General features: G+C 57.9%; 1 protein-coding gene across 2 annotated transcripts in view; it reads left to right on the forward strand.

Moving 5' to 3' along the window:
* Positions 1-23687, forward strand: part of CASKIN1 (CASK interacting protein 1) — a 162051-nt gene that overhangs the window by 92840 nt on the left and 45524 nt on the right. For both annotated transcript variants that reach the window (XM_043493694.1, XM_038420504.2), the window contains exons 2-6: positions 8779-8830; positions 14923-15020; positions 15910-16055; positions 17967-18062; positions 18948-19078. In XM_043493694.1, the coding sequence (XP_043349629.1) occupies positions 8779-8830; positions 14923-15020; positions 15910-16055; positions 17967-18062; positions 18948-19078 (523 nt within the window). The remainder of the gene's footprint in view (positions 1-8778; positions 8831-14922; positions 15021-15909; positions 16056-17966; positions 18063-18947; positions 19079-23687) is intronic.

Genomic DNA, 23687 nt, shown 5'->3' on the forward strand with positions numbered 1-23687 from the left:
AATGATGACTCCATTTACCATATATAAACTCATAAACTTTATCTTAAATTGGTCCAATAAAAGATATGACCTCCTCCACCCGGTCTCTTTAACCCTTATCTGTCACATAGGATGACTCTGTCTTTCCCTTTACTTTATTCTACAGTTCTAAATCCACATCCAGAAAGAGGATGTGCCAGGTATAAATTACAGCCCAGAACTATTGATGTTAATATCTGAGATTTTCCTTTTCGCTTCAGTCTTTTACCCGCATTTTAACCCAAGGAGCATGAGGGAGTTTATTGTGTTGGCCTACATTCCTGCTGCACAATTCCCAACATTTCTCATATATTTGTCCACAGTTCGTGTCTGCCATGTTTCCCTTGAGTTTAACCCAAAATGCCAGACCGAACCGTGCCACTCTTAAGCTGATAGGCATTTCTCAGACAGCTACCTGAGTTACACCCAGCGGTATCATAACAATGTACCACATGCAATTTGTAATGCTCGGGTCTTGAATTGATTCAAACTTCTAAAGCCCTGATATGGATGCAGAATTAAAGGCTTGACGCTCGTAATCTACGCCTGATTTTATTAAGGCTCTATACAGCATCGTCAGTACTTTCTTATCTTCTCCCTGGTTAATCCCAGCAATGCTTGTAAATAGATTAAGCCTACCCTTACATTTGTGTGTAAAACTTTCCTGTGTGACCCTTCCAAGTAAGTTTATTATCAAACAGTGTGCCCAGAAATTTAAAACTGTTAATGACATGCACCTGTTCGCCATAAAGATCTGAATTACATTCATCTTTCATCTTGCTTCTAGTGAAGCTCATTCCCTTTGGTTAGCAGTTGAAAATTGAAATCCCCAAACATCTCCCCATTCCCACCCCACCTCTCACTGCGTCTCTTCCAGATCTTTTATGGTGTCCAGGTGCTGCCCTTCTGTCACGGAGTCCCCAGGCGATGCTCTGGAACTGCTCTCTACGAAGCCAGTCAGGACTCTGGGGAAGTCTCCTCTTTGGGAGCAGCCTGTCTTCAGGACACACAGCTCACACAACTTCCCCCTTCCTGGGTCTGACCTTGGAGCATTCAGCATCCTCTGCCCCTCCGTGCGCTTCCCACGTGACTTCACCCAGGCAGGATCCTCGGAAAACCAGAGGATCCTGCACCCCAACTTCGCAGTCAGACGTGACTCTCAGCCAGCAGGTTTATAAGACGACAGGAGGTTTATTAGATGACAGGAACATGGTCTAACACAGAGCTTGTAGGTGCAGAGAACAGGACCCCTCAGCTGGGTCCATTTTGGGGGCAGTGAGCCAGACAACCACATCTGCACTTCACTCCATGTCCCCAGTCAGCCCCAAACTGACTCTTTCCAGCCCCCCCCCCGGCCTTTGTCCCTTTCCAGGGCCAGGAGGTCATCTGATTCCTTTGTTCTCCAACCTTTTAGCTCTCATCTTGCAGGGGGGAAGGTCCAGGCCATCAGTTGCCAGGAAACAGGGTATCGGCCATTCTCTGTGTCCAGACCCCTGCACACACCTGCCTCTAGGGCTCTGCAATGATCATACACCCTTATCCCACCACCTAGATACTTAAGAACTGCTTAGGGGAAACTGAGGCACCCCCACACTATTCAGAGGAAACATTAAGAATAGTCCTGCTTTGTCACATCTTCCTTCTTAACTAACCCCACTGGGAGCCCCTGCTCTGGTGCAGGGGAGTTGGACCTGCTTTAACCACGGGCCAGGAACCCTGTGACGGCCATGCATCCATTACAGCCACTGGTTTTAACTTAATTGCTCTGAGGGTACCAAATTCTTCACTGTTGCTTCCATTTATCCTGTCTCCTGCCTCTCTGCCTGCTCAAGGAGTCTCTTAATTCTTCATTGTCAATTTCAGCTGCATTCTGGTATCTCCTGAAAAACAGACACAGCTGTTAGGAACATAAGAATTCCTGTACCGGAACAGAGCAATGGTCCGTACGCTCCAGCCTCTTTCCTCTCTGCCAGCACAGGCTGATGGGCTATCTACTCAGAAACCACTGTCAAATGAAAAAAGATAAGGAGTACTTTTTGTAGCTCACAAAAGCTTATGCTCAAATAAATTTGTTAGTCTCTAAGGTGCCACAAGTCCTCCTTTTCTTTTTGCGGATACAGACTAACACGGCTGCTACTCTGAAAATTCTCCAATGGTGGCCAATTCCTGATGCTTCCGAGGAAGGATAAAAATCCCCCAGTCCAGCTTATTGTGCAATCCTGCACTAGGCTGGAGATCGCTTCCTGTACTTAGCTGTTGATCATCTTCACCCTGTAGTATGAGGAGTGAGCTATTAAAATTTGTACCCTACTTAGTGTGTTACAGATGCTGATCTTATCAATATAAATATCTAAACCTACTTGCCTCAATAGTATTATGTAGCAGAGAGTTCTGCAGGCTAATCACAGATTTTGTTCAGTGATAATATGCTTTATCCAGCTTTGTACTTGTCACTTTTCAAGGCTGTTGTGTTCTCCCTGTTCTGCGTGTTAATGGATGTTGTAAATAAGAGCCCAGCTGGCTTCACTATTTACTGCATACACCACTTTGTCAGGAACCCACTTAGTTTGGAACTCTGTTTAACTGCAATGTCTCCCAGGGAACTGGTTTCAGCGTGATAGCCATGTTAGTCTGTATCAGCAGAAAGAACGAAGAGTATTTGTGGCACCTTAGAGACTAACATATTTATTTGGGCATAAGCTTTCGTGGGCTAAAACCCACAAATAAATTTGTTAGTCTCTAAGGTGCCCCAAGTACTCCTCGTTGTGTTTCCCAGGCAACTGTTAGCCCAACCACAGGGAACCCCACTGAACTCTGTTTGGACCGGACAGCATCAGCAGACATTCTCCTTAGGTAGTGCCACGGGACTAAGTGACTTATAACCGAGTGTGACGTAGGTGTGAAACTCTCCAAGTTTTTGTCTTTTAATACAGAATTTGCCAAAACCACACAAAAAGAAGAAGAAACGAAGATGAAGGAGAGCAAGCCGCCTTTGTGTTAATTTCCCTTGGCTCCAGACTCTCTTGTATGTGCTTTTTCAGCCTGAATTTAGTTTTTAAAGTCACTTCTTCTCCAAGTCAGAACAGACACTTTAGTGCAGATGCTGGGCTGCCTGCCAAGACATCCAGTTCAAAGGGTTCCTCTCTGCCCCTCTTTGATATTTCCTCCAGTGCTGGAGAGCCTTGAGATCTGGGGCCTCAGACCCTAGGAGACCCTCCGTCAGCAGCAGAGATGGTTGCCTGCACCCAGAACGGTGGAGATGCACCCTTGCCCTACAGGTGCAGGGTATGTGGGGGGTTGTCGCCAGTCATCTGCTGAGAGGTGCTCCAGTATCTGGGGCTGGGCAAAACATTAGTGGATTGAGGACCAGGAGAGACATGACCTCTCTTGCTGCTTGTCCCCTGGCTCCTGGGTGGGACGGTGCTGGCTGCAGGGAGCTCTCACAGCCATCTAGGCACATGATGGGCTTGTAGGGCCTAGGTGGGTACTGCGGGAGAGGGTGTCCCCAGGCGAGCCCCTTGCCTTGTGTGACATTATTGACATGAACTGGGACTGTATAGATCATTGTTGCAATCAAGGTCCTGTAGTGGCACCAAAGCTTGTATAAAGGGGGTCAAATAAGGTGTCTAAGACAAGGTTATGGTTTGCTGGTTATGATTATGCTGTCTGTATGCATGTATCATTTTTGTATTTAAAGTTATAAGTATTGGCTCTATACTGTCTGTGGTTCAAACTTATGCTATGCTTCTGGGTGACGCTCCAGACAAGTTGGTATCAGCTCTGCCTATCCTGCTTGATGGCCCATTAAGGACCATCAGCTATACAACTGACCCACTGAGAGAAGAAAAAAGAAAAGGAGTACTTGTGGCACCTTAGAGACTAACAAATTTATTAGAGCATAAGCTTTCATGAGCTACAGCTCACTTCATCGGATGCAGTTCACGAAAATCATTTTCCACTGAATGCATCCGATGAAGTGAGCTGTAGCTCACGAAAGCTTATGCTCAAATAAATTTGTTAGTCTCTAAGGTGCCGCAAGTACTCCTTTTCTTTTTGCAAATACAGACTAACTCGGCTACTACTCTAAAAAGCTCCTGCAGCTCCTCCATCTTGTTTTCAATCCTGCTTCATACCTCTGGAAAGACTTTACTACAAACTGAAGCGCTAAACAAAGGAATGAATGGCCCATCCCAGCTGTCGATGTTCTCCAGAGACTTGTTTTGAACCTGCAGTTTATTCTATCACTTCTGCAAGCCTGAACCAAGAACTTTGCCATTCCTGTATGTAGTTGATTCCATTTAACCAATTCCAGCTCTCATCTATAGCTTTTTCCTTTTATGAATAAACCTTTAGATTTTAGATTCTAAAGGATTGGCAACAGTGTGATTTGTGGGTAAGATCTGATTTGTATATTGACCTGGGTCTGGGGCTTGGTCCTTTGGGATCGAGAGAACCCTTTTTCTTTTATGGGGGTATTGGTTTTCATAACCATTTGTCCCCATAGCGCGTAGCACTGGTGGTGATACTGGGAAACTGGAGTGTCTAAGGGAATTGCTTGTGTGACTTTTGGTTAACCAGTTAATCTCTGTCTGGTGGGTTTAGTTTGCCTTGGTGTGCAAAGGAACCTCAGTCTTGGGCTGTAACTGCCCTGCTTTAAACAATTTGTCCTGAATTGGCACTCTCAGTTGGGTCCCACCAGAACCAGCATTGTTACACCTTGCTTAGCCTGTTGCCTTGCTCAGTGCTTGGCAGCTGGGATGCAGGGAGCCGCTCACCTTTGGGATGCAGCCAGCAGTGTGCTGCCAACTTTCCAGCCTGGTGTAAAAACAGCTCCACTTAGCGCCAGCCTCCCTGCGGCTGCCTTGTTTCCAGCTGGAATAAAGGGTGGCACTGGGGAGAGGTGCACCGCTACCTGCAGAAGGGGCCGTGTGTCTTCTCAGCCGGCAGGAGCAGGGGCTGGGTGCTGCTGAAGGGGGAGCAATCGCTGAGCGCCTGCAAAGGCTGTGGCTCTGGAGAAGCAGGAAGGAGCTGTCCCAGGCAGTCACTGTGTCCTGGGGAGAGCAGGGGGCTTGGCTTCGGCTCAGACACAGACAGGTTGGGCAGGGCATGCACTCTCGGGTCGGGCAGGACCCAGCTGTTGGCTGTGTTCTGTTCACAGGGGAGCGTTCGTCGCTAGAGCCGAATGATGCTGGACTGGAGAGAGTGCTGGGGGTACTCTGACGTAGGGAACTGTCCTGCCCTAGTGGGGGTGAGGCTTGCCCAGATGTGAGGCCCCCGGTGGCAGGAGGAGTGTGGCAGAAGCTGCAGTGATCTGTGTTGTTCGCACAGGGCTCTGGCTTGTGCCACAGTGGGAGAGGCTGGGGACTGCGGATGGTTGGGTGGCGGCAGTGTCATTGCTCCGGCTGAGCAGGTGGTTGCCTCACTGGATCCATTTAGCCCTTCCGGGATGAGTGCCTGGCCGGGGCAGGCCTCTTTAGCTCTCTGAGCACGTGGCCCAGTTTACTGTTGCTCCCTGATAGGTGACTCTCCCGCTCTGGGGTTCCAAGCTGCTGGGAATCTCTCTGTGGAGAAGGCTGGGTGTGTGTAGGGACATCTCCCCCCACTCGCCCCCCCCAGGTATAACAGTAATGTCCAAAAAGAAAAGGAGTACTTGTGGCACCTTAGAGACTAACAAATTTATTAGAGCATAAGCTTTCGTGAGCTACAGCTCACTTCATCGGAATGCATCCGATGAAGTGAGCTGTAGCTCACGAAAGCTTATGCTCTAATAAATTTGTTAGTCTCTAAGGTGCCACAAGTACTCCTTTTCTTTTTGCGAATACAGACTAACACGGCTGCTACTCTGAAACCAGTAATGTCCAGCTACATTTCCCCACCCCGATCTGTCACTGCTTCTTACCCTTGTTCTGGAGCTATAAACCTCGTGTCTAGCATCTCTCTGAAGTCCTTTGCAGGCGAGAGCCCTGGAGCCGGGCTGCTGGGGGCTCTGTCTCTCCTTGGAGAGATGATGCATTGTGTCCCCGTTGCACTTTGGTGATGTTTCAGACCATAAGCTGGATGGCCTGACATGGTACCTGGCCCACTGCGGGCTGCTATGGACCGCACATCCCCTGGCACTGGATCGCAGCGTGAAAGGTCTTACCACCACTGCCCTGGCATGGCTGCGTGTAGCCTTCCGTCCCGAGGAGCTGCTGCCAAGACTGCGTCCCCCAGTGGGAACGCATAAAGCAATACCTCTGTTACCAAACTGGAATCAGGGACAGTGCAGAGGGGAGGCCAGGGAGGTCAGCACTGGCTGAGAAGACCAGAAGGAGGCAGGATTTCAGGGCTCGGCAGTCGTTCTGATGCTTGGGAGTATTTCTCGCTCCTTTTCTGCCTGAGCTGCAGGCCTCAGGGCGGCTGTGGCTCTGTCCAAGGAGATGCTTTCTCAGACGTATGTGGATTTCCTGGGGATTTCATCTGTGCGACGGGCTCTGATACTGGGGAGATGAATGCGCGTGTCAGCCAGGACCCTTTATTTGTTGACGGCCCTCGGGAGGAGGTGGGTCGGGCCTCTGGGTATAGGAAATGAGAGAGGGTTAGCAGATGTGGCGCTCTAAAGCGAAGAGACGCAGATGCAGATCATGGGCTGGGAAAGGTTTGGTAATGGCGGGAAGCGAGTGTCCAATTGAGGCAGAAGAGGATTGCCAGGTCATTTGCCTGGCTAGGGCAGCATCACACCTACTGCTGAGCTGGGTCACAGACTTAGGTAGGGCTGCTTCCCAAGCCACTGCACCCAGTGTGTGTGAGGGGCAGCCGCCTTCCAGAGAATGGGTCAATCGTGGGCATTAAGCACATGTTCCCGAAAACATGTGATTTTAAAAAATACCAAGTTTGGGGTTCTTGTTTTTTCTGGGCATTGAGCCTTTAGGGCTCATGTTTTCTGGCTTCCTTGGTGACCATGCCAGAAACGTAACTTCTGTTGTTGTTAATAATTAAAGCTGAAATTCTGTCAAAATAACATGACTCCAGGAGCTGGGTTTGTAAGAAAGAAACACCGTATACCATGAGAGAATCCCAAGAGCTGGCAATGCTGTGTCTCACCCAGAGATAGTTGTATTTCAGGGGAGGATGAAGTTAGAAATTCCTGGTGGCATGTGGCAGGGAAGGTGCTTTGGTCTCCTCCCCAGAGATGTAAGGGGCTGTGATACACGTATCCCGGCCAGGCATGTGCCAAGGTGAGACCCTGAGCGACAATGGTGCCGGCAGAAACCCTCAGTGCAGATGCAGTTATGCCGGTGGAGCTGAGCTGTTACCAGTACAACTTATTTCTCCAGGGCAGGGAGGGGTGAGGAGGCTGAAATACACAATGCCAGCGAAAGCCCCGCTTTGCTGGTATAGCTGAGCCTGGCTAAGAGCGCTTTGCAGGTACCGTGCTGCCTGGCAGGACAGGTGGACCGGCAACACCTTCCAGGTGCAGCCTGCTATAAGTACCACTGCTCTTGGGCCGGCCTGTTCACAACAGACCTGATTGGAGAAGGAGCAAAGAGGTTCGCTGGAGACCCTTTCAAAGCAGGGCAGCTGCCCCCGCACGCTCGCACTAAGCAGCAGCCTGGGCAGGAGGAGGATTGAGGCCTCTATCTTCCATGTGCAGAGCAGCCTCGTCCGCCCGGGGGCCCCATCCCTGAGCTCACGGAGCTGATACGTTAGAGCTGGGATTCTCCACTGCGGCCTGGGGCAGTATGCTGCAGTGCAGGCAAGGGCTGGGCTCTTCGCCATCATGTCATCTGACCCTGGTTAAAACACCATTGCCATGTCGGGTGGAGAACCCTCAGCGTGTCTCGCTCCTCATCCCAGCACCGCTGGCAGCGTGGCCACCCCTGGCCCTGGAAACGGAGCCCCTGTGGCACCCATCACAGATTTGTGTGCCTCTTATTTTATGTGGGTTTAACCCCCTTTTCTAAACCCTAACTCTGCAAAGCATTTCTGGGTGGGACCCCATGCCATGCGATGGGATTATTCATGGGGGCCTGTGCTTTGCCGAGGCCTTGGTCTCCCTCTGCTCTTTCCTGGGCTGGAGGAGACGTGGCTGCAGTGGGAAAGGAAGGGTCTGACAGGATCTCTGCTTCCATTTGGTGGCCCAGCGCGAAATCCTGCCAGCTGTCAACTGCGTGGGCCCCGGCTTGCTGCCTGGGAACCGTGACGTTGTCGGAGCAGGGGGTGATGCCCAGCCAGCCCTCTGGGCGGTGATGTCTGTAACGTCCCCTCCTGTCCCCAGTTCCCTGTGCCCTGACGTGAAGGAAATGGACACTGTAGAATGTGCAGGCCTGAGCCAGAGCCCACAGAAGTCTGGCTGGCTTAGAGGCCTGAGCTATGGCGCTTCTCTCTGGTGAGGTGCTGATTCGAATCCTGCCCAGGCTGGTGGCACACGGCAGATGAACTGGGCGTCTCAGCCCAGTTCCTGGTGGCAAAGTGCCCACATCCCGAAATCCGTGTCCCTCCCTGTTCCCCCCACAGCTGGCCGTAGCTGGGCCCTTTGCTGGGATTCTCTGAATGGGCCATGAAGTGAATGAGCTCCTGTCCCATCCCAGAGTGGGGTACAAGGCAGGATCGAGTCTCTCCTGCTGCTTTCAGGGCTGTCCCCATTCCGTGGTTCTGCAGGGGCCCTTAAAGTAGCATAAAACAGCGTTTACAAGCAAGGAACAAAGTACCATTTATCAGAGCTTGGGTGAACGTCCCTGTTTGTCACTTGTTTAATGCTTGCTTTCTCTCTCCCCCCAGAGCTCCTCGGCTCGGCAAAGAGAGTCAATGTCAACTTCCAAGACACTGATGGGTAAGTATATGCAACCTGCATGCCTCGGTGACCAGCTGAGTGTGTGAATGGGGGTGCTTGCCACTTGGATACCAGTAGAAGAAGAGCATCTTGGGCATCTGAGAGCCCTCCAAGCTCCATGAGGACATTGGGCTGCCCTGTAAATGAATTGCTGTCTATGGTCCATTGGCACTTGCCTTTTCCCCCTGGTTTACGAGGGCCTCTTCTTCTTTTGGCCAGCCCAGCTCTGAGATGTCTCAGAGTTCGGGAGAAGGAAGAGACTCCGTCTGGTTCTGCAGCGTCCCCTCCCCACGCGCTGAGCACCCCCAGTGTTCTCTCTTCGGCGCTCTCTGCCCAGCTGCTTTGCTTTCATGAGCTGCTCTGGGAAGTGGGGTTGCTAATTGCTGCAATTGAGCAGCCAGGGGGAAAAACTAGTTTCTAAAACCTCTAGTTTCCATGTTACCCCCAGACAGACTCCTCTAGCTGGCACTGTGTCCCCTGAGTTTTCGGTGGACAGCAGAGGGGAGCGCTGCCTGCCCTGGGGAATGCAGGGTGCGGGGCCTTGTATCTAATGGGCCTCAGTGGAATGGCCACATCATTCGTGCCAAATCAGTTTTGCAGACACCAGTGGAATGGAAAGCCAGGCTTGGCTCCAGTCCCATGGGCTGGATTTAATGCTCTGCCAGGTTTCCCTCAGACCTGGCCTGCACAGGATGCCGAGAAGTCACTGGCTACAATTACATTCTCTCCCTTTGAAGCCAGCGCTGCCTAAACTGCTCTTGAAACCAGCCCCTGGACGCTGGCTGGCTCCAAAGCCCTGGGCTAGAACAAGCTGCAGTTCCACAAGTTAGGGCTGCCTCCCGTGGGGACCCCACCTGGGCTAGATGCTACCCTCACCTGGGAAGACGCAGCCTCCATCCCCAAAAGCTTAGTCTGAAAACAGACTAGAGCCCAGGTGTTCTGTCCCCACTCCTCCGCGCTCCCCTCTAGGCCGGGCTTCCTCCGAGGTAGGTTCCAGATTAAAGGGTCCCTGTAAATAATGGCGCAAACCCGCCTGGCCTTGCAGTCGGTCCGAGGCTTCCTAGACCACCTGCACAGTCACCAGTAACTCCATCAGAAAGGGACCGGGGATATTTTGTAGGCAGGGGTCTGTGTTCTACCCCCAGCCTTCAGTGACCCAGCTAGCAGGAGGATGCTTGGCCCCAGATGTTAGAGGCATCCAGCTGGAAAGGGGGAGTGCAGAGCTTGGGCCAGGCTGGGCCCCTGGGTGATTGCGCCAGGCTGGCTTGCAGGCGCTCTGGACCTGTGGGCGTGGGGAGGAGAGACTCTCCCTCGCGCTCCTGGCTCGGTCTCCTTACGCTGTAGAACAAACATGGCTCCTGTTGCTCTGGGCCCGGCTGTTCCCGCTCGGAGCAGTGGCTGAGTGGCTGCGGGGACAGAGAGACGCCTCCACAGGACACCGATTCCTTTCGATTAGCAGCTTCTGGCCTGGCTCTGTTTGAGCCCCGACTCACACTGGAGCTGGATCCTCAGCCACATCGCGCAGCGTAGACAGTGCCAGGCAGCATCACAGGCTGCAGTGTGCACACACATGGTCCTAGGCAGCGCTGCTGGGCAGGGGCATGTAAATCCAGAGGCTCAAAGGCCCGTGCTCAGGGCTGTCTGTTGCCCAGTTCTCTCCTCGCAGCAGAATCTTCCAGTCCCCTGCTCTCTGCAGCATCAGTAGCAGCCTGGACTCTGCTTCCTCCCCCATATACCTCTCCGAGATCACAGTGCTCTGTCGGGGCAGAGGACGCGGGGGGAGGTGGCACCAGGTGGCTCTCCAGGCCTGGGGCAGCAGCATGGGCTGGGGAACTGGAGCCCTGGGGGGTGGGCAGCCCTTTCCAAAATTACCTTTCAGAGCTTTTTCTTTTTCTTCCCTAGAAACAAAATCAGAGGCACACAGCCCCAGACAGCCCCACGGCACAGAGAGACACGCTCACCCCATCCCCAAAGCTCTACAGGCCGGCTCGAGCTGGGATCTCCCGCGTGCTTTAGGGAAATGCCCCAAGCCTTCCTGCAGTGAGCTCCCTGGGGACAAACGTTAGTTTCTGCATGAGTCTGGGCTTCATGCAGACAGCACAGAGCTCATGGCCATGGCTGTTGCCCATTTCCCCCAGCCCGGTGGGCCAGCCCCAGCCCTGAAAGATGGCCAGCACGTGGCTCAGGAAGGCAGGTGTGCCCTGACAGCAGCAGCAGAGAAGCTAGTACATCGGGTTTTTCTCTCATCCCTTGGAGCTGAACGGATGCAATCTGTTCTGCCTTTGCCAGGTAACTCCTAACCCTTTGAGAGCTGCGCACACAGGTTTGCCTGGAGCAGGCAGGGCCAACAAAGACACTGGGGAGCTGGAGATGAACAGAAAATGAATAGCTGCAAAAGCCTCCCGGCTTCTTTACTTCCCCCCACTCCCGCCTGTGACAGTGCGCTCTGCTGGCAGGAACGGCCATGGGCTGGCTCCCTGGGGGCTGCATGACCTAGCGGGGCTTTCCCACCCTGCCGTGCTCTGGATCAGAAGCCGACAGCAGAGAGGCAGGAGAGATGAGAGCCTTGCTGGGGAAGGAGCAGGCTGGCTGCAGCATCCAGCAGTGCAGACAAATGAGCCGGCTCTGTGTGGGGAGGTGCTGCAGCCTGCTGGAGGGGTGGCAGGGCAGGGAGGGCACTGAGGCAGACCTGAGCCCAGCTGCAGTGCTGGGGGGCGTGGGCAGGCACCGCCGGAGAACTAAATCAGGGAGCTGGGTAGGTTCCAGGCAGGGGTTCCCATTGAGTTGCTCACTTTGGTTCCTATTGATTCCCTTCGCCTCTTCCTAGTGATTGGCCCCCCTAGGGCAGTCTGCTGTGGCTGGGCAAAAGCTGGGCTGGCCATGGGGAGCACAGCGCCTGTCTCCCATGTAAATGACGCGGCCAGGGGTTGCTGTCTGGGTCTCTCGGGGCCTCTGGATTATTAGTACTACAGGCCCCTCGGTGGGTCGCCAGTAGCGGGGGATTGAACCCCTGAGCCTCTCTGTTCCAGCCCCCAGAGAAGCCAGAGCGCCCCACAGTGTTCATGTGGTCACGGATCCTGGCTGACTCCCACTCTCTGTGCCCTGCGCTGTGCTTTGCTCGCTGTCTGGTCAGAGGAGCCAGAAGCTCAGGTGCTGGGTAGCTCTCCAGAAGGATTCAGACAGAAGGGGCCCCCCATCGGGGCCATGGGATCCCCCAGGCACACCCAGACCCTGGGCTTGGCTGGGGTTGGAGGCAGATCTGAATGCCATCCTATGCTGCAGTGAATGGGCAGGGAGGTTTGGCCAGGCCCCTCAAGGCGGTTCTCCCGCAAGCAGCCCCGGGCATTCAGGGCAGCTGCTGTAGGGATACGTAGAGGCAGGCACCCAAGGAGAGCTCCGTCCCCAGGGCTCTCCCCCAGCGGCTGGTCTGCTGGGCTGGCAGCAGGAGGTGAATGGGAAACGTCACGTCCAGCTCGCTCATCGCACCATTGTCACTGCTGTGTCCGAGCGCCTGCCGCGCTCCCTGCTAACGGGCCGGTGCGCGGGTCAGTCTGCAGGCTGGGGCAGGGTCTGGCTTGCGATTCAGCCTGGAGGTTTGAGATCGCCCCTTTGCTGTAATGCACAGCAGAGAGGAGTGGGATTCTCCTAGAAAGGACCATTGTCCAGTGGTTAGAGCCAGGGCTGGGTGTCAGGACTCCTGGGTTCTTTCCCAGCTCTCCAGCACACTGGCTGTGTGACCCTAGGCAGATCACAACACCGGACGTCAGTTTTGCCAGCTGTGAAATGGAGGTGACGGTACTGCCCGGCTGCAGTTGAGTTCTTGTCTGCCAGCACTATCGGGCAGTACTGCCCTGCTCCTTCCTGTGGCGGGCCCGCCTCGCTCAAAGCTGCCCTGCTCTGCGACGCTCCCGAGCTCGCAGGATTAGCGCCCGCGCTCCTTGCAGAAGTTACAGGCATTTTCATTAAAAATGAACTCAAAAGCCAGCCAGGCTGGATTAGGTGGGATGCTCCGGGGGAGGAGGGAGAGACACCTCCAGAGGAGAATGGGAACGTCGGCCCTGCCCACTTGCTGGGGGCCCCCGGCTTTCCCCTGCATGGCATGAGCCCGTTAGCTCCCAGCAGACAGTAGCTTCCTGCTGCAGTGGGGCTGGGCTGCAGGAGAACGAAGGCCCCATGGTGGAGGTTTCCTAGGGAGCAGGGTGGGAGTGGCTGCCATCTCTGGGGGGGTGTATCTGGAATCATGCAGCTGAGCACGGTCACTGTTGGGACCCCGCTATTCCTGCCGTAGGGGCGCCCGTGTTGCTGGTTACAGCCCAGTTCTGTGGTGCCCGCACTCCCTGCTCCATAGCTCTGCAGGGGGACCGTAGGGAGAATAGACTCAGTAAGGGAAGGCTAGAGGGGGCCCGTATGTTCAGAACGGCTCTAGATCTCCCCCAGCGATTCCTGCTTTGAACTCAGAACTTCTGAGCGAGTAGATCCCACAGAGAGAGACCAACGTCCCGTCTTGATTGAGAGATGGAGCCGCCCCCTCTCCCCCCGAAGCGTTCCAGTGGCTAACCTCACTGTTAAAATTGTAAAAAGAAAAGGAGTACTTGTGGCACCTTAGAGACTAACAAATTTATTTGAGCATAAGCTTTCGTGAGCTACAGCTCACTTCGTCGGATGCATTTGGTGGAAAAAACGGGAGATTTTTTCCACCAAATGCATCCGATGAAGTGAGCTGTAGCTCACGAAAACTTATGTGCAAATAAATTTGTTAGTCTCTAAGGTGCCACAAGTACTGCTTTTCTTTTTGCAAATACAGACTAACACGGCTGCTACTCTGAAACCTGTTAAAATTGTGTGCCGTAGACAGTGGTAAGGAGAGAGCGAGCTGGAGGGGTTATTGCCCTCTGGGTGGTGATGGACAATGGTTCCCCCTGACACCCCGCTCCAGCGAGCAGCACCCCGGGGCAGGGGTGCAGCCGTCTACCCAGACCCCTCCTCCCGGGTAAGGGGCTTTGCGCGGTGGGACGCAGGCAGCCGGAGAACATTGTAGTGACGCAGAGGATTCTGGGTTGTTCACAGAAGCAAGTAGGTCAGCGCCTGTCCTGCTTTCTCCCGATGAGCCTGGAAGGGCAGGGCTGAGCAGCGCCTTGCCCGTGTTCCCTTGCAGCCTGGATTGCTCGGCTCAGTGTCCGGCTGCCCCACACACAACCCAGCACATCTGGTCTCGTAGCTGGAGAGCTGCAGGGCTAAGTGGCTGGAGCAAAAGGTCTGAGACCCAGGAAAGGTCCTGGCTGATTGGTTTCATTTCAGTAGCAGCTAGAGGCCAGGCAACATGGGTCCTCCATTGTGCTGGGTGCAGCATGCACACACAGCCCCTGCCCCGATGGTCCAAACAGGCAAAGGGTGAGAGGGAAACTGAGGCACTGAGTACTGAAGGGCTTTGCCCAAGGTCACCCAGCAGGCTGGTGCTTGGAAGAGAACCCAGGCCCCCTAGATCCCAGTCCAGTGCTCTGTGCACTAGGCTGCACTGCTTTTCAGTCCCATTGGGTTCTTGGTCCAAGACATATGGTCACATACAGGTCTGGCTGGAGAATTGGGTGCCGATCTGGAGGGGGGAGAGGGAAGAGTTTAGTTAAAAAGCAGATTCCCTGCCCTGTGGTGGCAGCGATTCCCTGGGTCACTGACTGCCTGGACCTGCCTGCCCCCAGGAAACCTGGACCCCCCAGGGTCTCCCCAGCAACCCAGCGCTGCCTTCCAGCTGACCTATGCTGTGGATGGTCTCCCCAGGCGGGGCCTTGCTTCTGTAACCCAGGGGGAAATCTCCATCAAGTCCAGCACCAAAGAGCGAACCCCACATCTCCCTCTCTGTGTATCCAGCCCTTGTTGTAGGCCTGGGCTGTGGGTGGTTCCTGCTGCGCCCTCTGCCATGTTCTCCTGCGATCCGTGGGGAAGGGGCTGACTGCGAGGGTGGTGGGGTCCCCAGACCCTCAGAAACATCCTCTTGGCGCTAATGAGCTACCTGTGCCCGAGGTGCTGGGCCCCTCCTGCCCTAGCTGGGACCCTGGGGTGGGGTCACGGCCTCACCCTGTGCCTTGTCTCCCCAGGTTCTCGGCCCTGCACCACGCCGCTCTCAATGGGAACACAGAGCTCATCTCACTGCTGCTGGAGGCTCAGGCTGCTGTGGACATCAAGGACAATAAAGGCAAGTGCCAGGGTCCCTGCCGGGGGCTGGGAGATCAGGGTGACCCCAGTGAGCTCCGTAACTGGCCAGGTCACAGCAGTGGTGCCTGGGCCGTGCCCATCCGGCTGCTCCCAGCAGGGGCTCTAGGCTCTCCATGCTGCCAGCCTGATGCCCCAGAACAGGGCAGCCCGCGGGCTGGAGGAACCCCACCGCTGGGGCTGGTAGGGAGCTCTGGGCTCGTCCGGTGCCAGCGCCCTCACCCCCAGCACATGGGTCGTATGCCGGGAAGCCTGACTCTGCCTTGGCTGTGAGCAGTTCCCGGGCTCCCCGCAGCAACTTTAGACACCCCCAGCCCTACAGGGGGTACTGCCTAGAACCTGTCTCTTCAGCCACCCCCATCCTGCCCCTCTTACCCTGCCCCCGGAGAGTAAGGGAGTGGGTGGGGGCTGGAGGCATTTGACCTGGCAGGTGCCCCCATGCAGCCTCTGTTATTATACGCACCCGTCACTGCATGAGGCCTCGCAGGATCAAGGCCAGAACCAGGGCGGGCATCGACACGCTGCAGGGGGCTGCGATGGGCAAGCAACTCCTGGAGCTGGGGGAGGTGAGATCCCACTGGGCCCCGGCCAGCTGCCCCTCCTGCGCTTGGCCCCCTCCTCTCCCTGCCGTATCAACCCCCCAGCGGGTCACTTCCACTCCTGGCCCTGGCCCGCTGCGGGTTGAACGGGAGCAGTGCAGATCCCGGGGCCACGCCACGCCTTCGGGGACAGCCGCTCTGTCGGCTCCACCCTGGATAGGGCTGCAGGTGGGAGGCACCCACTCAGCCAGGCCTTCTGTGCGGGCTGTGGCTGGCTTGATGGCTGGGGGGGCACCTCTTGCTCAGCCGGCCATTCCCCTTCCGCCCCTGCAGGGATGCGGCCCCTGCACTATGCTGCCTGGCAAGGCAAGAAGGAGCCCATGAAAATGGTGCTGAAAGCCGGGTCGTCCGTGAACGTCCAGTCGGACGAGGGGCAGATCCCCCTGCACCTGGCGGCGCAGCACGGGCACTATGACGTGGTAAGGGGGGCTGGGCTCGCTGACCACCCCTGCGGGCCTGGTCCTCTGCCTCCGCGAGGTGGGAGCTGTGCGCTGGGTCAGGACCGGGTGGGCTGGCACTGGCCGGGCGTGCTGATGGCGGGGTCAACCGGCAGCAGCTCCGCAGCATGGGGGAAGCTGAGGGTGTGGGAGGATGGGGAGCATCTTGGCAGGGGACCCTGCGCCTGGGGGCTGGCCAAGACCATGTGCTCAGCTGCCCGTCCCTGAGCCAACTTTCTTCCCTGGGGCATTCTGAGCGCTGGCCAGCGGGCCGGGCGGCCGCGTTGCTGGGCCCTGCCCAGGCTCCTGCTCACGTGGGCAGTAGGCGCTGGCTGGCTGGCGCTCTGTGTGTCCTTCCATACCAAGGGGCAGAAGGGGTGTGCCCCTGTCAGAGGGCAGGGGACTGAAGGGTGAGTTGGGATTGCTGCTGGGGCTGGAGGCCTGGCCACGTGTATCACAGCTGGTCACCCATCGGTGAGCTTGGTTGGTCTCATTCTCGTCCTGGCAGGACATTTCTCCCTATCACAGAATCACCCTTCAATTTGGCATAACTGGCATTCCAAGTCTGGGATAGCAGGGGGCTGTGGGGCAGAATTGAGGGCACGGGCAGAGCTGTGTGGGGGCCCAGGGCTGGGCTAGCAGGGGGCTGTGGGTCGGGAGTGAGGGGCACTGGCAGAGCTGTGTGGGGGCCCAGGGCTGGGCTAGCAGGGGGCTGTGGGTCGGGAGTGAGGGGCACTGGCAGAGCTGTGTGGGGGCCCAGGGCTGGGCTAGCAGGGGGCTGTCGGTCGGAAGTGAGGGGCACTGTCAGAGCTGTGTGGGGCCCAGGGCTGGGCTAGCAGGGGGCTGTGGGTTGGGAGTGAGGGGCACTGGGAGAGCCACGTGGGGGCCCAGGGCTGGGCTAGCAGGGGGCTGTGGGTCGGGAGTGAGGGGCACTGGCAGAGCTGTGTGGGGCCCAGGGCTGGGCTAGCAGGGGGCTGTGGGTTGGGAGTTAGGGGCACTGGCAGAGCCACGTGGGGGCCCAGGGCTGGGCTAGCAGGGGGCTGTGGGTCGGGAGTGAGGGGCACTGGCAGAGCTGTGTGGGGCCCAGGGCTGGGCTAGCAGGGGGCTGTGGGTTGGGAGTTAGGGGCACTGGCAGAGCCACGTGGGGGCCCAGGGCTGGGCTAGCAGGGGGCTGTGGGTCGGGAGTGAGAGGCACTGGCAGAGCTGTGTGGGGCCCAGGGCTGGGCTAGCAGGGGGCTGTGGGTCGGGAGTGAGGGGCACTGGCAGAGCTGTGTGGGGGCCCAGGGCTGGGCTAGCAGGGGGCTGTCGGTCGGAAGTGAGGGGCACTGTCAGAGCTGTGTGGGGCCCAGGGCTGGGCTAGCAGGGGGCTGTGGGTTGGGAGTGAGGGGCACTGGGAGAGCCACGTGGGGGCCCAGGGCTGGGCTAGCAGGGGGCTGTGGGTCGGGAGTGAGGGGCACTGGCAGAGCTGTGTGGGGCCCAGGGCTGGGCTAGCAGGGGGCTGTGGGTTGGGAGTTAGGGGCACTGGCAGAGCCACGTGGGGGCCCAGGGCTGGGCTAGCAGGGGGCTGTGGGTCGGGAGTGAGAGGCACTGGCAGAGCTGTGTGGGGCCCAGGGCTGGGCTAGCAGGGGGCTGTGGGTCGGGAGTGAGGGGCACTGGCAGAGCTGTTTGGGGGCCCAGGGCTGGGCTAGCAGGGGGCTGCGGGCAGGGATTGGGGGGCACCGGCCAAGCCAGTGTCAGAGTGCAGTCTCCAGCTGGCAGCCTGGGATGGACTGGTTTCTGCCCTGGCTGAAGCTGCCCTGATGCCCCTGTCCCCAGGGGTGGGCTGGGCTTTGTGTGCTGTGCCAGCTCTGCGGGGCGTCGTGCTGACCTCTGCCCTCTCTGTCGGCCCCGCAGTCGGAGATGCTGCTCCAGCACCAGTCCAATCCGTGCATCATGGACAATTGCGGGAAGACGCCCCTGGACTTGGCCTGCGAGTTTGGCCGAGTCGGGGTAAGTCCATCCAGATGCTTGAGCCCCCTTTCGACGACGCAGGCAGCAGCACCAGTGGAACCAGCTGCAGGGCTCAGCTGGTCTGGCAACCCCCTCCCTGGGCAGGGCTGGGGTTACGTGTGTGTGCGGAGCTTCGCCCTGCCCCTGCCCGGGATCCCACTCCACTCCCGGGATCCTGCTCTCACTTCCAGCAGGGGAAATCTGGATTCACTCCCCAACTGCCCTGGAGTCTCACTGGGGAGACGCAGGGCAGGATCCAGTGTCCCTCCTGCTCCACATGGGCTGAGACTGAGAAAATATTCCCTTGCATTCCCGCAGCCGGCATGTAGCGCCCGGGGCGGGGGGCACAGGGAGCTGGGGGCTGGGACGACCTCAGAGAGCCACGGGAGGTGAGTTGCTCTATTGCTGCTGGCTCCCAAAGGCAGGACGGAGCGCAGTGTGTCCCGGGAGCTGCAGGGCTGCTCCCCTGGCAGGAGCAGCATTCGGTTGGGGGCAGTGGGCCAGGCCGCCTGGCAAAAAGCCCCGGGGGCTCAGAAGAAACGGGGGGTAGTTTGATGCTTTACAAACCTTCCTGCCTGGGCTCTCCTGGCCAGTGCAGAACGTTCTCCGGCTCGCTGAAAAACTCCAGCCTGTCCGCGGTCAGCAGCCCACCCGTAAACGGCTGCCCTGTCCTGGTGGTCCGGCGCGGGCCCTGCCCCGGGGATCCGGTTCAAGGTGTCTCCGCGCCCCAAGGGTCTGTGGATGTGTCTGGTGCCGGGGTGGGTGGCCCAGCCCATGCTCTCTGCACCGTGCTCTCTGCACCGTCCCGCCCACGGGCTGGGATCTGCCTCTCCAGGGGAGCCGAGCCGTCCCTAAAACGTGTCTCTTCTGCCCCTGGCGCCCCAGGTGGTCCAGTTGCTGTTGAGCAGCAACATGTGCACAGCCCTGCTGGAGCCCAAGCCGGGAGACACGACCGACCCCAACGGCACCAGCCCCCTGCACCTGGCAGCCAAGAACGGGCACATTGACATCATCAGGTGAGCGCCAGCCCTGCCGGGCGGAGGGCCCTGCTGCCGCCCGGGGGCATGATGGGGGGAGGGGCTCCTGGAGAGAGATGCCCCCTTGGCAGCTGGCGACTTCAGGCTCTGGCCCTGGCTAGTTCCTGGTCTGATGGGGCTGGCGGTGTTTGGTTGTGGTGCCCTGTCCTCGCGTGCTCTGCGCTGAACCCAAGTGCCTGGTCGCTGCCCCCTCCTGTCCCTTTGGGCACACCCCTCCTCTGGCAGGATTCAGGCGCCTGGCGTGTGCGCAGGCAAATGGGGTACGAGTCGCCCATCCCAGCGGGCAGTGGCAGGCAAGAGCTCTGGGGGGCTGCGTGCATGGACGATGCTCACTTTGCCTTGGCTGCAGTGACAGGAGACAAGGTTCATGACAGGAGGACCCCCTAAGCTGGGCTCTTACGTGCAGCTGCGCCCCCAAGGCCAGGCCCTCCTAGTGCCAGGGGCTGGGTCACTGCATGTCCTCCCCTGCTGAGCTGAGTGCTCTGGTCCCAGGGGGTCTGCCACGCGCGGGCGTCTGAACCCAGGGCTGCAGCTCCCAGCACCCTGGCAGGTTGGTGGGAGGGCGCTGCCTGTCTGGGTCCTAGTCCGGGGATCCTGGCTGCCAGATGGCGTCTGCAGCCCCCCAGGCAAGAAGGACTGGGGAGGCTGCCCCTGGCTGCGAGGTGGGGCCATGCAGGTGGCAGGGCTGGCAGTGATGTACCACATGGGCCCAGTGGTGGTGGAGCGGCAGGGAGGGCCCAGAGCGATCCCGTGGCAGTTTCTGCAGATGAGGGGTTAGCCCCAGGCCCTGCCCAGACCTAGCTGGTTCAGTGGCAGTGGCAGGGTGAGGGTCCAAAGCCCAAGAACACACAGTCCTGGCCTCGGGGCTCGTGGATCGAGCTCGCTGGCAGCTCACCTTGAAGGTCCGTGCTAGCAGCTTGGTCGGCTTGGCCTCCTTACGCGCCGTGTGCACTTGGGGGCCGGGTGCAGGTTTCTCATTGAACCAGTGCCACCTGCTGGAGAAGCTGCGAGAGAGGTGCCTGGTAGTGTGACGAGGGGCTGGGGGATGCGTCCCTGATGCCCAGCACCCCCCAAAGTGCTGGTGCCATGCGCCAGCCTTGGGCTCTAGGTGCTTCCAGCTCATTGCAATCCCAGAGCACAGGCTGCTAGGTCACTGGCCCGCCGGAGCGCTCCCAGGGCTCATGGCAGGGCGTGTGGCAAACCAGCCCCAAGGGAGCCAGCTGTGAATGGGTGGGCCCCATGCCAAGGGTGCCAGGCAGCTAGCAGCTACCACCCCGCTAGCAGAGGAGATGCTTGGGCTGCGGGAGCGGCGTTTGGTCCCATGCCCAGGGCTGCGGTGGTGGGAGGAAGGCTCGCTGCCCGCCCCTGCTTTTGCCGCCGTGGCAGGGAGCAGAGCAGGAGCTGCGTGCCTGTGGGCACCAGGAGTGCCGCTGCTGCTCCCACGGCCCGTGGCCTGTTAGAGCAAGGCCAGGCCCCCAGCCAGGTCCCCGCCTCTCAGAGCCTCCCAGCCCCTGCAGCTCCCTGCCACCTGCACTCACAGGGTGTCCGAGAACAGCCTCTTAGCCCCAAAATCTGCCACTTGCAAATCCTCCGTGAGACTCATGGAGGCGGCTGCCCTGGGGGGTTCCCCCCTCCCCCAGTGCTACTCTCACTGCAGGGGCTGCTGGGCCCCTCCCCCAGGCCAGGCTGGGCATACAAGTGGGGAAACCTCTAACCACACCTGCATGCCAAGTGGGGTTTCCCCTCCCTGCTCCCCACTCCAGCATCCTGCTAGCCCAGAGGGGCTGGCCAGAGCTCTCTTTGGAGCCCGTTTCTACCCTGGCTTCGACAGGGTGCCAGAGAGTGACACCCAGGGCCTCCCCTTGTGGGGTCTCTCCAGGAGGGGGGACTGAGCAGGGGTCTGTGTCTCGGGCGCCCCCAGGTGGCCCAGCGTTCATGCTGCTGTTTCGCACTGAGATGCTAGAAAGGGAATATCTGCACGGGGAAGGTGACGGGCAGAGCTACTCCGGACTAGCTACTATGTGGAAACTCTATTCCAGAAGAGAAGTGGAGTAATTCTCGGAAGCGGAGTAATTCTTCCAGAATAAAAGTGATTGGGGAGTCACTCGGGGATGGATTTGCTGGTCAATTCCCTCATGTAGACGAGGCCTTAGGGATGGATTGTCCTCCCCCTTCCTCTGCTCTCTGCCCCTTGGGTTCTGAATCTGGACTTCTGGGTCCCTGGGCAAACGGCGGGGGCCTCTGGACCCCTCTCCCCACCCACCCTGCCCATCTCATGCTCTCAGGCTCCCGACAGGATTTTCTCCTTTGCTGAAAGCAAAATATTTTTCTTCTGAATTCTTTCTGGTTTTCATCAAAAACCTGGAACTGAAAACACCTGGGTGCACTTGCCAAACCCTGACCCTCGTTTCCATTTTTTTTAATTAAAACCTGAAAACATTTGACAGGTAGAGATTTTGCCCCCAAAGATGTCCAGTTTGCCAGGAATTTGCCACAACCCCAGGGCCTCTCCCATGGTCGCCAGCCAGCCAGGGGCAGAGCTGGGAGCTGGCTTCCCTTGTGCACGTCAGACACACGGGTGCAGGGGCTGGACCAAGAGCCTAGTGGGAGCCGAGAGAATCGGGCCAACGTTCTGCATGGCCTGGGAGCCAGGACAACTGGGCTCCGCGCCCAGCTCTGCCATTCACCTGCTGGTGCTCAGGTTGGATCTGAGCGGTCCGGCTGTGTCGCATGCTGGCAGCTGTTGTGTCTCTGGGCTGCAGCACCATCTCCAGCTGTGAGTGGCTGCAATACCGTGCTCCGGCTGGCAAAGGGCTGCTGCCCGCATGTGACCCAAGATGGCCCTGGTGCGGGGAGAGACCTGCTAGGCTGGGGTCATGAATCTGTGAAGGGCTGGCAATGGGATGAAGGACCCCCTCCGTCTTCCCCCTCGGGTAGCAGAGTGAGGGCAAGGCCTCTCCTGGCTGCTGGATTCATTTAGCAAATTGCCTGTGGCTTGACACCCTCTAATCAGGGTTTAGGTCTCAGCGGGAAGCGCCGGAGCGTGGTGGCTAATCTCTGAACCTGGCAGCAGCTGTCGTGCTGGATCTGACTCTTGACCTCATCGGTGGTAATGCCGAGCTCCCCACCCTCCTGGGCATCTCTGGATGGCATTCGCCTGCAGAGGTGCAGTGCAGCTCATGCTGCCAGGCTGGGGGGGGCAAGCAGCTGGCAGCGTCCTCCGGAGAGAGTTTCTTTCACTCTGAGGCCTGGCCTGACCCTCTTCCTTTGCCTGCTCTACAGAGATCACGGACTGGTGCTCGCCAGCTCCACAGGCTGGGCAGCTCATTGAAAACCCACTCTAGCAAACTCGTGCCCCTTGCTGGTCCCTGGGTGGAGCCCTAACTCCCGCACCTGGGGGCTGTGTACAGCCTGCTGCCAGCCGGGGCTGTTGGAGGGGAAAGGGCAGCGTCTGTGGCACATGGGTGCAGGTCTGGGGGAGAGCTGGTCCAACCAGGCCATGGGACGGGGGAGATGTCCTGAGTCCATGGCTTAGCTGGAGCTGTGCTCACCCCTCCCCAAGGGCACCAGCAGCAGCCTCCGGCATCGAATCCCGTCGGGGCTTTGGTGCAGCCTGGTGCCCAGGCTTTGCAAAAGCACTTCAGCACCCCGCTCCTGGACAGCACAGGGGGGAGACAGCCCAAGTACCTCAGCAGGTCTGACCCCTGCTGCCAGTCGGGGGGTGGGCCAAGACCTAAGGGAGGCCAGCTGTGTCCCGCCTTCGCTCCACCACTGGCTCTTCTGGGGCGGGCGACGAAATGGCTCCCCCAGCAGCGACATGGCACTTTGAAAAGCTGTGCCCTCCCGCCCTCCCGCCCCGGGCTGCTGGTAGAGTTAAGTCAGTGCCACCCCCCCCCCATGGGATCTCCCTGTTCTAGGGTGGAGCTGTCCCAGGCCTTGTTTCGGGGCCCCAGATATGGCCTGTGTTCTGCTGCACAAAGGGGGGCCGGCCCACATGGAGGGCTACAAAACAGGAGTGTACGCCGTCGGGGCTGCTCGTCGAGTTACTGCTGAGGGGGACAAATCTGGTAAACGTTGTCCCAGGAACCTTCTCCTCCCCTGGGCTACTGCATACAGACGGCCACACTGGGTCAGGCCAATGGTCCATCTAGCCCAGTGTCCTGTCTCCAACAGTGGCCAATGCCAGGTGCCCCAGAGGGAATGAACAGAACAGGGCAATTACTGACTGATCCATCCCCTGTTGTCTACTCCCAGCTTCTGGCAGGTTTAGGGACACCTGGTGCATGGGGTTGTGTCCCTGACCATCTTGGCTAATAGTCATTGATGGATCTATTCTCCATGAACGTGTCTAATTACTGTTTCAACCCAGTTATACTTTGGCCTTCACAGCATCCCCTGGCAAGGAGTTCAACAGGTTGGTGCGTTATGTGAAGAAGCACTTCCTTCTGTTGGTTTTAAACCCGCTGCCTGTTAATTTCATGGGGTGCCCCCTGGTTCATGTGTTACGGGAAGGGGTAAATAACTCCCTTCCTCCCTGCCAGCCCCTTCCATCGCTTCAATGGCAGAGCTCTCCGGCCCTTTGCTTGCT

Source organism: Dermochelys coriacea, chromosome 10 (genome assembly GCF_009764565.3).
Source record: "Dermochelys coriacea isolate rDerCor1 chromosome 10, rDerCor1.pri.v4, whole genome shotgun sequence".
NCBI lineage: Eukaryota > Metazoa > Chordata > Testudines > Dermochelyidae > Dermochelys > Dermochelys coriacea.